We start from the raw sequence: 13,034 nt of genomic DNA on the forward strand, positions 1-13,034 counted from the left end.
CCCCCCCCCCCCCCCCCCGCCCCTGCCATTGTGCTCTTTCTCTTCCTCTCTCTTTCTCAAATAAATAAACAAAACCTTTTAAAAAAAACAGTATTGTCTTTATCAGGGTGTTGTTGTTGAGTATGTTGGTTCCCCCACAGAGCAGCCCCCCACCCCCGGCCTCGCGTGCATGCCCCTTATGGGAGCACAGCTGGAGGGATTTCTATGAAATCTGGCATTGGGAAGGGCCGAGCTTCTCCTCAGTAGCGATTTTGACAATATTAACTTTGTCTTTCTCTTTGCTTCGACTGCTGAGAGCTTAAAGTCATTTTTGTGACCAGCCTGAAGTGTAGAGAACTGGGATAGGTATCCCTCTATGTTCATTTTGCTTCTGACCTTTGTTGAAACCCATATTTCCTCCCTCAGCCCAGATCTTGCAACAATTAAACTTACAAAATTTATTTTTTGAAGTCACCTCAAGTCCTTTGGCGAAGGAGATGGGATATGAATAAGATATAAGGTTGTTACTGATGTTCATTATAAACTCCTTAAGCTCGACTGCCTAAGAAAAATTGATTTAGGGTCTGGAATTTTTAAATTTCTAGGTAAAAATGATTATTTTCTGTTGCCAGTAGCATCTCTGCATTTTATGAACCTAAGATGCTATTAATTATGAGATAAGAGTCCCATTGCAGGGATGTTACAGTGTCAGAAAATTGTCGACACTGATTTTAAGATATTTCTTGTAAGACCCTCTCCTAATCTCAGAGATATTAAAATGTGGGGGGAAACATACATTTTGGAATAAGTGAACCGTAGTATTAAACGTACATTTTAGAATAAGTGAAATGCAATATTATTAACAGTACATTTCAGAAGGTGGCACATGGGTGTGGGGGGCTTACGGCTCATGGGTGGTCAGTGTTTCAAGGAAGCCTGTATTCCCAGGGCATAGTACAGCTTCTGATCTCCGGTCACTGGAAGGGCAGGAACTGCTCGTCTGACCTGGATGCAGCTGTTCACACATGGGTTTACAAAATGCACCTCTTATGAGGGAACTTCAGATAAAGTTGGAAAATGTATTTTTTCAAGATATCTAAGATAATTTTTTAAACTGTGCTATGCTTTTGCTTTTAACTAACTTCAAAATACTCATCCTCAACAATAGAAGAATGAGCCAAGGACAGATTATTCTCAGAAGAAAATACAAATGGCTAATAAACATTTGAAAAATGTTCAATCTTTTTGTAATCAAAATAATGCAAATTGAAACAGCGTGATGCCATTTTTTGGTCTGTAAAATTGACAAAGATAATACTCAAAGCCGGTGAGAAGGCAGCAAGCTAGGTGCTTTCATACATTGTAATGTGAGTATAAATGAGACAGCTTTTGTAGAAGCTAATTTACCAATACATGTTAACATGTTCTACAAATATTTATCTTTAAAACGTTCATACCCCTGGTCTAAGTAATTCAGCTCCTAGGCATCTATCCTAAGGAAATAATCAGAGGTTCAGAACTATGTTTAGAATGTTATTTATATTAGTAAAACATAAACAACTTAATATTCACCAACAGAGAGATTTGAATAAATTGGTTTTTTCTATTCAGTGGAATGCCTTATAGCTATCAGAATTAGTGAGAGTCAAATGGGAAATAATTTGTACCTTCTGCTCATTTTGCTGTGTACCTAAAACTTCTCTAAAAGAGAAAGTCTATTAAAAACAATGGTGAGGTGGTTTTGCAGAAGCGCGGACTCCTGAGAGGTTGGGGGATGTCACAAAGTGGCCACGGCTGGCACACTGGAACAGCTTGGGTCTCATTATACACCCTGCTGGAGCCCGATGTCATTAGTGTTGGGGGGGGGCCAAGCCTGGGGGAGGCTGCTCAGCATAGCGGGAGACCAGTTACCCAGAACCTTTGGAAGAGGAAATTACTTTCTTGAAAGGACTGTTCTTCACATTTATCTTACTGCTGAATTTAACCATAGACTACTCTGTCTCATTTGGGGATACCTGCTAATCTCTCCTCTCAGGACCTTCACTAACCAGCACTTGTCTCCACGCCAACCAGGGCGTCTCCCTTCACGATTCAACTTCCTTCACCTATATCGTATTTTCTGGTGCCACTTGCAACCTTTCAGAATAGAAAAATGAGCAGATAAATCAGATGCTCCTGCTTCCCTCCTGTCTTTTTAATTTTAACATCCTATCTTTGGGATATGATGCCCTTGCTTTTCATTGTCTTGCCTAAAACAATCATGCTTGGGAATTTGAGGCTCAGGGCAAGGGGAAAAAGGGGGTATGGAACTACCAGATAACACCCATAAAAATAGTGAAGTCGAAGACTACATGATAGAGCAATCCTGACATACTGAGTGGAAGACACTGTCCGTGCAGTTAAGGTTCCAAAGTAGTTAATACATATCCATAATATATCAGAAGCCCTAAAAGAAATCTAGAAAGTGCTAATGATGGTTGTATTTGGGAAGTAGAATTATTAGTGAGTTTTGCTTTTCTTTATTTATTTTCCCAAGTCTTCTGTAGTATGTATCATGATGATAAGAAAAAGATAGGAAACGCTGGTAATTGTATTTCTTATTAAGCTTAACCCTTATCAATAATCATTATCAATAATTCCTTCTGCAGTTCTTTATCAGTAATTGTTCTCTCTCCATTGAGTCTAAATCTGCCATTCAGCAAATGTTTAGCCAGAACCTTCTGTCTGCCAGGTACTGCCCTAGGAATTAGAGATATAGCAATGAATAGGACAGACCAAGTCTCCATTTTCTTAGAGCTGCCAGTAGTCCGGGGACGGTGGTCATAAATATACAATGTCTCCTCATTAGACATCCAGGATCTTGCCTCAGCCTGCACTCATGCCCTGAGCTGAAAGAACGAATCTAGTCCAGTGGCTTTAGATATCATTTATATTCCTATGGCTTCTTAACCTGTTTCTCTAGCTTAGTTCTTTGTCCCCAACTCCAGACTTGTAAAGCCAACTGCCTACCTGATATCTTCACTGGGAGATCTAGTAGGTATGTCAAACCAAATGTGTGGGAGCGGAATTCTTGATTTCCCCAGCCTGTCCCTCCCACCCTCAAACCTACTCTGCCAGTGTCTTCCCCATGTTAGGAAATGGCAATGCCATCTTTCTAGTTCTTCAGGCCAGTAACTTTGCAGTTATCTTGACTCCTCTCATTCTTTTATGTTCTATATTCAATCAGTTTCAAATTTATTTATTCAGAATCTATCCACAATCCGACTACTTCTCACCACCTCACCCTGGCCCCAGCCTCCATCTACCTACTCTTGCCTGATGATTACACCAGTTACCTTAGTGGTTTTCTTACTTCTGCTGTTGACCTTTGAGAGTTAAACCTCAGCATAGCAGCCAGGTGGTCCTGTTAAGACTCAGATCCTATTACTCCCTGTTCACAACTCTGATGGCTTCCGTCTTCTCAGTGAAAGCCAGTCTTTGCAGCATCCTCAAAACCCCTTTCCATTGGGTGTCTCCCATCTCCTTCTTTGTACCTCACCTCTCTGGCTATATCTGCTACCGCGTTACTTTGTTCACGCCCTCCAGGCATACTGGCCTTGTTGTTGCTGGAAGAAGCTGGGCATGCTGCTGCCTCAGGCCTTGGCGCCTGATTTTTCCTCTGCCTGGAGTGTTCTTTCTCTGCATGGCTCAATTGATCCTTTATATATTGACACATACATCAACTCCCTTGGCTATCCTATTTACGGGTAAGCCCCCTATATTCTTTATCCCCCTTCCTTGCTTTACTTTTTTCTAAGCACTATCACCTTTTAACATATGCATTTCACATTCTTTTTCGCTGTTTATTATCTTTAAGGATCACAAAGGCAGGAGTTTTTGGATCTTGTTTTGTTCCCTGATGCATTCTCAGAACCTGACACCAGCGCCTGGCACACAGCAAGCCCTCAAGTGGTGTTTGTTGGAGCTTGGAAAAAGGAATAGAGGGTAGATATTATGAAGACAATTTAAATTGTTATTAAAAGCTCAAATGAGTTTTGAATGTTCCATATACCTGAGAATAATATCATTTAACAGTTAGTTTATAAATAATAGTTGTTATTTTTTAAAGCATTCCTGTTTTCCTGTTAGACATGTTCTCTGACATTTGGAACACCTGATCCTGGATTAAATTTCCTGCATCTCTGAATTCCCAAGATAGGATGTATTTCTTTAAATTTATTTTAAAAGTAGATAAATGATATGAATATGTTCTCATGTAAAAATAAAATAACAGATGTAAATGGAGTAAACAATGAAAATGTCCTTTCATCTCTTCTCCCAATGTGGTCTTCTTCCCCAGAGGTAACCCCGGTTAATTTGTTGTATATTGTTCTAGGCCAGTGCTATCCAATAGATCTTTCTGCGGTGAAAGGAATGTTCTATATCTGTGCTAATATAGTAGCAGCCACTAGCCACATTTGGTTATCGAGCACTTAAAACGTGGCTGGAGTGACTGAGAAACTGAGTTTTTAATCATATTTCATTAATTTCATGAAATATAATTTGAATTTCAATGGGCGCGTGTGGCTAATGGCTACCCTATTGGGCAGCACAGTTCTAAACTATTTCTCCACAGTTACCTATTTCTCTCTACCCATAAATGATATCCTACAGTATAACTGTATACATATTATACATAGTGCTTTGTCACTAGGAAAATGTCCTAAAAATTGCTCCTTGTCTGTGCGTCTGTATCTTACTGTTTTTAATGGTGCCTATTACTTCATAATATGTGCCTACCATACTTAGCTAGATGAAAAATAGATATTTCTTGGTGCTGAGCCATGTGCTAGGCGTCCTTTTTCTCCACTCCACTGGCATCTGTCAAGGCTTTGCGGCAGCTGCCTGATCCGAGATTCTGCAAAATCACTGACACAGTCCAAGAGCCTAGTGATTTACATGTGTTGGGCCTACGGTCATAAAATCTACTCTTTCTTCCCTTTCTTCAGAAGATGAACGTATTCTGATCTCAAATAAAATCATGCCTTAAAAACTATGTTCAGCAGCTGGTAAACACAAACCTAACAGAATGAGACTGAGGGCTGCGATTTTGTGATGTCTTTTTCTAATTCTGAGTTTGCGGTTCTAAAGCTGGTGAGTCCTGAGGCAAAAGGCCTACATGGGAGAAATAGATTCTTTCTGAAGTCCCGTTCCTGTCTCTTTTGCAAATCCTGATGAAAATGCCGTAATGCTGCTGTAAAATTCTTTCCTACTGGAGGACGTTCTTGAGCTGGTTATGACTTTATTAACTATGAGTAATTCACTTTGCAATCGATCTCTGTGCTTCTAACAGGCCTCATCAACATTTGCTAGTTAGCATTTATTGAGCCTGGCAGCCATACTATTATATATATACTCTATCGGTCAAGGCCCTGTCGAGAGACAGACGGCTCACTCTAAATGGGAAATATGAAAAAGAGTTTAAGAAAAGGGACTATTTACAAGGGTATGGGCAGTGCTTCAGGAAACCTCAAGGGATGGTATGCACCCTCAGCCTGGAAATGTTAGGGGTTGTCACTTCTAGGCATGAAGGGGTCAGGGGAGACCGTGGTTACTGGAACTTTGCAGAGCGCTCTATAAAGAGGGGCCTCTCAACGGAAACTGTGAATTTTGGTAAGAGGACAGAAACAACATACTGCTTCCCAGCAGGGAGGAAGCCAAGGGGAAAGATAGCCTGAGCCCATTCTCGTCCTGCCCTCTGGTGTTTGTGTACTTCTCACGGCCCCACCCAACGTGAAGCAGGAAGGCAATGGAGCCCATTGGTGCAGTCCATACCGGAAGTCATGCAGAGAAGAGTAGAGAAGGGTCGGAAGAGAGTGGATTCTGGAGAAGTAGAAGGAAGATATTACTCATACATACATCATTTCATTTACTCCTTACAACAGCTGCACGAGGTAGATCGTTTTATTACCTCCCTTTTATAGGTGAAGATACTGAAGGTTAGGTTAAGGACCAGTAATTTTTTATTTTTATTTTTTTTTAAAGATTATTTATTTATTTGACATAGAGACAGCCAGTGAGAGAGGGAACACAAGCAGGGGGAGTGGGAGAGGAAGAAGCAGGCTCCCAGCAGAAGAGCCTGATGTGGGGCTCGATCCCAGAACGCTGGGATCATGCCCTGAGCCGAAGGCAGACGCTTAACGACTGCGCTACCCAGGCGCCCCAAGGACCAGTAATTTTTTTAAAAGATTTATTTATTTATTTGACAGAGGGAGTAAGAGGGCATGAGCAGGGGGGTGAGGGGCAGAGAGAGAGGGAGAAGGAGAGAAGCAGACTCCCTGCTGAGGGCTGGCGGGGGGGGGGGGGGGGGCTCGATCCCACCTCCCTGAGATCATGACCTGAGCTGACATCAAAAGTGGGTTGCTTAACGTACTGAGCCACCCAGGTGCCCCAGGACCAGCAGTTTTTTAAAAATCATATTTTAAAAATGAAATGGATATTAAATAATGGAGCTAAGATTTGAACTCAGGCCTGCCCAAGTGGATTGTCCTATTGCAGTTAAGAAGAGCTTAGCATAGGGGATGCCTGGATGGCTCAGTCGGTTAAGCAGCTGCCTTCAACTCGGGTCATGATCCCAGGATCCTGAGATCGAGTCCCACATCAGGCCCCTTGCTCAGTGGGGAGCCTGCCCTGCTTCTCCCTCCCCCTGCTTGTGTGTGCTCTCTCTCTTACAAATAATAAATAAAATCTTAAAAAAAAAGAGCTTAGCATAAACAAGAGATTCTGCATCTGGCCACCAGCATCAGCAACTATGCTACATTCTGATTGGTTGGTTAGCTTGCTGTCTGATTGGACCAGTTGCCAGGCATTGATGCACATTATTTAAGCACAGGTTCTACTGACATTTTTCTGCACTCAACTAACGTTTGCATTATATATTTTATGTAATGTTTAATAGCTTTTTTAAAAAATTATTTATTTTAAGCAATCTTTACACCCGGTATGGGGCTTGAAATCATGACCACGAGATCAAGAGTTGCTTGCTCTTCCGACTGAGCCAGCCAGGTGCCCCATGGAATGTCTAATAGCTTTTAAGTAAATATTTGACAATGTTGAACATTGTCACATTGAACACATTCTGCAAATGAAATGCCCAATATCTAAAGCCTTTCCCTTTAAAAAGCATGGTGGGAGGGGCGTCTGGGTAGCTCAGTTGGTTAGGTAGCAGACTTCTGATTTTGGCTCAGGTCATGATCCTGGGGTCCTGGGATCACACCCTGAATCAGGCTCTGTGCTCAGGGGGGAGTCTGCTTGAGATTCTCTCTCTTCCTCTGCCCCTCCCCCAGTCCACCCTCACTCTCTCTCAAATAAATCTTAAAAAAAAAAAAAAAGCATGATGAGAATATGGCTTTGGTATGATACAGTGCAGTTTACATTACCAGAACCTGAATGATAAATAGGCAACATATTCACATGCAGTGACTGGGTGTTTTGAAATCCTAAATCAGGTAGAAAGAAGTTTAATTGCAGTCTAGCCCCAAGTCTGTGGTCTGGCAAGGTTCTTGCACATATGAGGTTCAGGGCATGGGGCCAGGGCTTCTTAACCCTTTAAAATTCTCTGTCTTTGCTGCTAAACATAAAAATTTCATGTGACTCCCCAGCCCTGAATTTAGAATATGGTTATCTGTGGGGCATAGTCTGTCCTCTGATGATCTCTACCAGTTCAGAGGCTTAATTTCTATGATTTGTATGTTAAAAAGGTAGGGTTTTTTTCCAGATTTGAAATTACTGAATATTGAATATGCCTTTTCAAACTCCTATCTCCTCCTGTTCTAAAAAGGCCACCCTTCACCTTTGAGGATTGCTGCCCCAGAGCTAATTCTGTTCCTTCTTTTCTTATTTCTCTCGTACTTACGCACCCTCCAAACATCTAGCATCATATGGAATACATAGCAGGTGTTAGTAAACATTCACTAGGTGATCTGAGTGGGGTCTAAGCTGTGGCTGCCCAGTAACTAATGATACGTCAGTCATCTGACCTACTACACCCACCACATCTGGGTGAAACATATGGTCCCATCCTTTGGTTTTTTCAATTAATCATTTGCCCCCCTTCTCTAATTACCAGGAAGTCCACTGTCTCCTTTTTGAGGCCCCTCTATGCTAATTGTCTAAGAACGCTAAGAGTTTCCTCAGTTCAAAGGGAACTGGAAAGGTAACTGAGTCTGAGGGAGGTAACAGCGCTGCAACTTCATGCGGCCATTTGGTGTCTGTGTTGAAGACAAGTTCTGTAGAGTCCAGTGCAGATAGCAGCTATCTCAGACTTGTCAGATTCAGTGAGCTAATACATTTAAGGTGCTCTGTGTAGATGGTTACATGGTACTACATAGGCACTCAAAGATTTAGCCATTATGTTACATTATTGAGCCTCAGTTTTATGTCTTATTTAGGGCCTAGACCCAGAGGATCCCTGGAACCGTCCCAGGTCTGGCAAATGGTAAGGAAGAGATGGGGGCCTGGGTCCTCTGCAGGCTGGGATAGCTAGCTAGCTAGCTTGGAATCCAGGTTGGACCAGTCCCTGCCTCTCTCAGGAGCCTCTGGTTCTCTTACTCACATTTTCCTGTGGTTGGTTTGCCCCTTGTAGGTAGAGGAGAGAGAACCTAAGTAGCTTCAGATTCCTTGTAAATCAAATGATTTGTTCTGGCTCCGAGAAGGAATTCTCAGGTGTTTGGCCTAAAAAAAATGTTGGCTGAAGTCACAGGGCTGGTTGTTGGTGGCTGAGCCTTAACCAAGGTCTTCCTGAATGTAGAACTCGACTCTCAACCGAGGGGGTAATCTGCCTCATTGGTGGCTGAGCCTTAACCAAGGTCTTCCTGAATGTAGAACTCGACTCTCAACCGAGGGGGTAATCTGCCTCATTTTGGAAGGCAATGTTCTGGCAATGTTCTCAACAAGTCTGTGGCTCATTCTCCCCATGTGCATTCTCCCCATTCCAAGCACAGTGCCTTGTACAGACCAAGAAATACCCCTTCTCCGTGTCAGCTGTTGTTAAATATGCTCGCACGCGCACACAAGCTCATTTATGAACTCTGTCTACCTTCCGTCTCTTCGCTTCTTTCTTTTTCCTACTTCTAGGCCACGATAATTAAGAGAAAATACAGAATGCATATAAACGTTTCTCTTTACTCTTGAGTAACTGTCGTTGCTTTACGACTTTGTCTGTCTCCACTCTAATTACCAGATTTCACACCCCTCTAGAACACGCCTTTCTTGGAAAAAGGCAACACCTTATCTTTTTAATAAACTTTGCCACTAGCACATAAAAAATCTCCAAATAGTAATTTATTTTAGATCATATGAAAAAGATTCACTGTCCATGTATATTACAGGTTAATGAATCATTAATAAAAGCTAACCCCCAATCCATTTACCTCTTTAGATTGTGTCCTAAAAGTTCATTCACGAGTCAGTTTGCTTTGTTTCTAGGGGGAACTACATTATCTATTATCATAATATATAATATTATATATGATGATATATAATAATAAATATTAATAGTAATAATAAGTGCCACGATTACCAGGTACTTTATATACATTATTTCTTTATTTCACAACAACTCTGAGATAGGTATCCATTTTCTAGATGAAACTGAACTTCAGCTAAGGAACATCCATTTTTAAAATTGATTTATTTTATTTATTTTAAAGGATTTATTTATTTTTTTGTGGTGAGGGGTGGAGGAAGAGGGAGAGAGAGAGAGAGAGTATCAAGCAGACTCCCTGCTAGGTGGGGAACCCCATGCGGGGCTCGATCTCACAACCCTGAGATCATGACCTGAGCTTAAACTAAGAGTCAGGTGCTCTATGGACTGAGCCACCCAGGTGCCCCTTATTTTTTTTTAAAGATTTATTTCTCGGGGCGCCTGGGTGGCTCAGTTGTTAAGCGTCTGCCTTTGGCTCAGGGCGTGATCCCAGGGTCCTGGGATCAAGCCCTGCATCAGTTTCGGGCTTCCTGCTCCACTGGGAAGCCTGCTTCTTCCTCTCCCACTCCCCCTGCTTGTGTTCCCTCTCTCACTGGCTGTCTCTCTCTCTGTGTCAAATAAATAAATAAAATCTTAAAAAAAAAAGATTTCTCTATTTGACAGAGAGGAAAAGACAGAACGGACATGAGTTGGGGGAGGGGCAGGGGGAGAGAATCTCCAAGCAGAGTCCCCGCTGAGCAGGGAACTTGATGCGGGCCTCGATCCCATGGCCCATGAGATCACGACTTGAGCCAAAATCAAGAGCCGGCTGCCTAGCGTACTGAGCAGCCCAGGCGCCTTGTGGTACATCCTTTTAAAATTACACAAAGTCAAATACATTTCTTGTCCTGAAGATAGCACCTGCTAAAGGGGCAAAGACAGGCCACCCATGGCCTCCCTCTCCATTCCTTGTCCCTTTACCAGCCACAGCCTGTGGGGCCCAGGTGGGTGTCTGATTCAATGCCAGCCTCTTCTGGTTGTGGCCTGCTTTGAAAAGATGAGCTCACCAGTCTGATTCTCCTTTAGGAATTTGAATGGGGAAACATGGGAAGAAGGAGTAAGTTGGTTGGAGCTGGGGCTGAAAGAGTCAGAAGCTGATGAATGAGTGTTGGAAAGGGAGGCCACTTGTTACATGTGAGCTCTATAGGGGAGTAGGAGCAAGCAGAGACTTGACTGTAGTGGACAGATACAGGGTAAATGGGATTGGGACAGAAAGAATCACATGCAGAGAGCAGCCAGGTGGGGGCGGAGCACTCTGGAGCCAGATGCTGCCCCACCCCCTGCCCCACAATTTCTATGCTGGGAGATCCTTAAAATAATCCTTCATTTCTTGAGCTGTCTTGAATGAGTATCGGTTCCTTTCAGTCAGAAGAGCCAAATCAGAGTACCCAGCCCGTAAGTGCTGGCGAGGGGGTTTGAGACGGCAGTTTGTGACCACGGAGCCTCTGCTCCTGTCACGGTGCCCTTGGCTGCATTACAAATGGTGCTCTGGCCCACCGTGGCCCACGAGGTCACCTCGCTGGGTCTGAAAAAGAAGCAGCAATGGACCCAAGTTTCCTGAACACACGTCTCTGGTCTTGGTTACTTTCGGAGCCCTGAACGGGAAGGTGGGGGTTAAGAAAGTCTCAAGCGACTGGAAGGTCTCCAGACAAGTCTGGGGCAGGACTCCAGCTTCCAGGGCGGAAGGTGCTACAATGGGGAGGGGGTTGGGAGTGGGGCAAGGACTGCTTCTTGGCAGTGCAGAGGAGAACCGGGCTCTTCCAGGACTGGAACTGGTCTTCCCCCTACTTCTATGTCCGGTTCTAAGACCGTGCCTGACACGCAGTTGAATGAGTGAATGAATGATGGATGAATGAGTGAGTGAATAAATGACTGGCAGAAGTGGGTCACAGCCCCTCTTCAAACGTGCGGCTCATTCTTCAGTCGTCTCCCCCAGTTAAGGAACACCTGGGTCTGTCTCTGAGCAACAGTTCATGCAACAATCAGAGTACCATGTACGGCGACTAGTCACCTTCGGCTTTAAATGCACCGAAGATGAAGTAGCGATGACCACGGTAATGCCATGGTTCCGAGACGACACATGGACGACCCTGGACTGCATCTGCCCTGTTTACAGAAATACCGCTCCCTTTGTCTTCCTCTGGAGAGAGTGAGGTTTTCATTTTAAGAGGCTGACTAAAGGATGCGGAGCCACTTCCTGGGCAGGCTTCCAAGTGACTACATCTCTCTCGCGGCGCTCCCCAGAGCCCCAGCCCGGGCTGCCTGGGGCGGGGCCTGCAGCCGTCGGTGGCTGTTGGAGCTACCGCAGGAGCAGTTATCTGCAGCCCGCCAGAAAGGCTGGGCTCCTAGGCCCTTCCAGGGCCGGGATAAGGGCTCTGGCCTTTGCACTCCAGTGACGTCAGAGCTTGTGATTGGCCAGGCCGGGGCGCGTGAAATACAGGCCATGTCTGCCACGCTTCTGAGTATGGCATTTCTTCCAGCCGAGTATCCCAGGCTGTGGGTAAGTCTAAATCTCCGCAGTCGGCCCTGGGCGGTTGTGAAATGTTCAAAGCCGAGCCTTGTGACTTTCCAAGGGCATGACTTAGCATATTTCATCGTGCTGCTGGGCCTCAGTTGCCTTTTCTGTAAAGTAGAGATGGTATTCTCCTGTATTATGGAAGGATAGAAGAATTTAGCCATCCTAGACTCTTGTGGGGCCAAGAAGGAATAACCTGTCGAGAGTAGCTCCTCTGGTACCTGGCATCTAGTAGAGAGTGCGGCACTCGCATGATTTCTGAGCATCAGTCCAAAAAAAAAAAAAAAGGTTTCAGTGACAATGTCCCTGTTTTTATCTCTAACGGTATAATATTTCTCTGAAAGACTCAGTGCATATATTCTGGTTCTTCTTCGTACCTGTGTAGCCAACAGAAAGAAGGCTTCAGGGGAAGTGAGTGCCAAAGGAAAGTTTGTCAAACTCTATTCCCTTTCTCTTTTTCCCTTCTAGACCCTGACCGCACCTGCCCCATTTGCTGATGAAAGCAGCTGCCAGTGCCGAGCCCCCCATGAGAAACTAACCATCGCTCAGGCCCGCTTAGGAACACCAGGTGAGGCTGTATTCCTTGTTCTCTCTGAATGGGCTCTGTTCTGATGTTTACAGTAGCAGAGGGGCGCCTGGCTCGCTCAGTCGGTGAAGCCTCTGCCTTTGGCTGCGGTCATGATCCGAGGGTCCTAGGATTGAGCCCCACATCCTGCTCCCTGCCCGTGCTTTCTCTCTTTGTGTCTCAAATAAATAAAATCTTTAAAAAATAGGCAGAGTAGGTCCAGCATTCCTTAGCGTTTTCAGTCGGAGAGTTGAATTTGGAGTTGTAGAGCACAGTGCAAGAAGGATACCACCTACACTGGTAAACCGGACCAACCAAAGTCAGCAAGTAAAAGGGCAGGAGGTGGAGCCCCAGCCCTGCTATCTCCTAGTTCTACAGCTTTGTGCAAGTCATGGGAACGCCTGGACCTGTTTCTTCTGGCACAAGCAGGGGCTCCGATACCTGCCTGCTTCAGGTGGTTTTGTGGGGGGACA

General features: G+C 44.3%; 1 protein-coding gene across 7 annotated transcripts in view; it reads left to right on the forward strand.

The window, feature by feature from the left end:
* Positions 1 to 13,034, forward strand: part of PCYT1B (phosphate cytidylyltransferase 1B, choline) — a 132,832-nt gene that overhangs the window by 39,375 nt on the left and 80,423 nt on the right. For 6 of the 7 annotated variants that reach the window (XM_040633353.1, XM_040633371.1, XM_040633380.1 and 3 more), the window contains exon 2: positions 12,465 to 12,564. In XM_040633353.1, coding sequence (XP_040489287.1) covers positions 12,465 to 12,564 — 100 coding nt within the window. Of the gene's footprint in view, positions 1 to 11,783; positions 11,982 to 12,464; positions 12,565 to 13,034 lie in introns of those variants that run through there. The other variant, XM_040633363.1, reaches the window with a different exon arrangement.

The sequence above is a fragment of the Ursus maritimus genome, assembly GCF_017311325.1.
Source record: "Ursus maritimus isolate PB19 chromosome X unlocalized genomic scaffold, ASM1731132v1 scaffold_X1, whole genome shotgun sequence".
Lineage (NCBI taxonomy): Eukaryota > Metazoa > Chordata > Mammalia > Carnivora > Ursidae > Ursus > Ursus maritimus.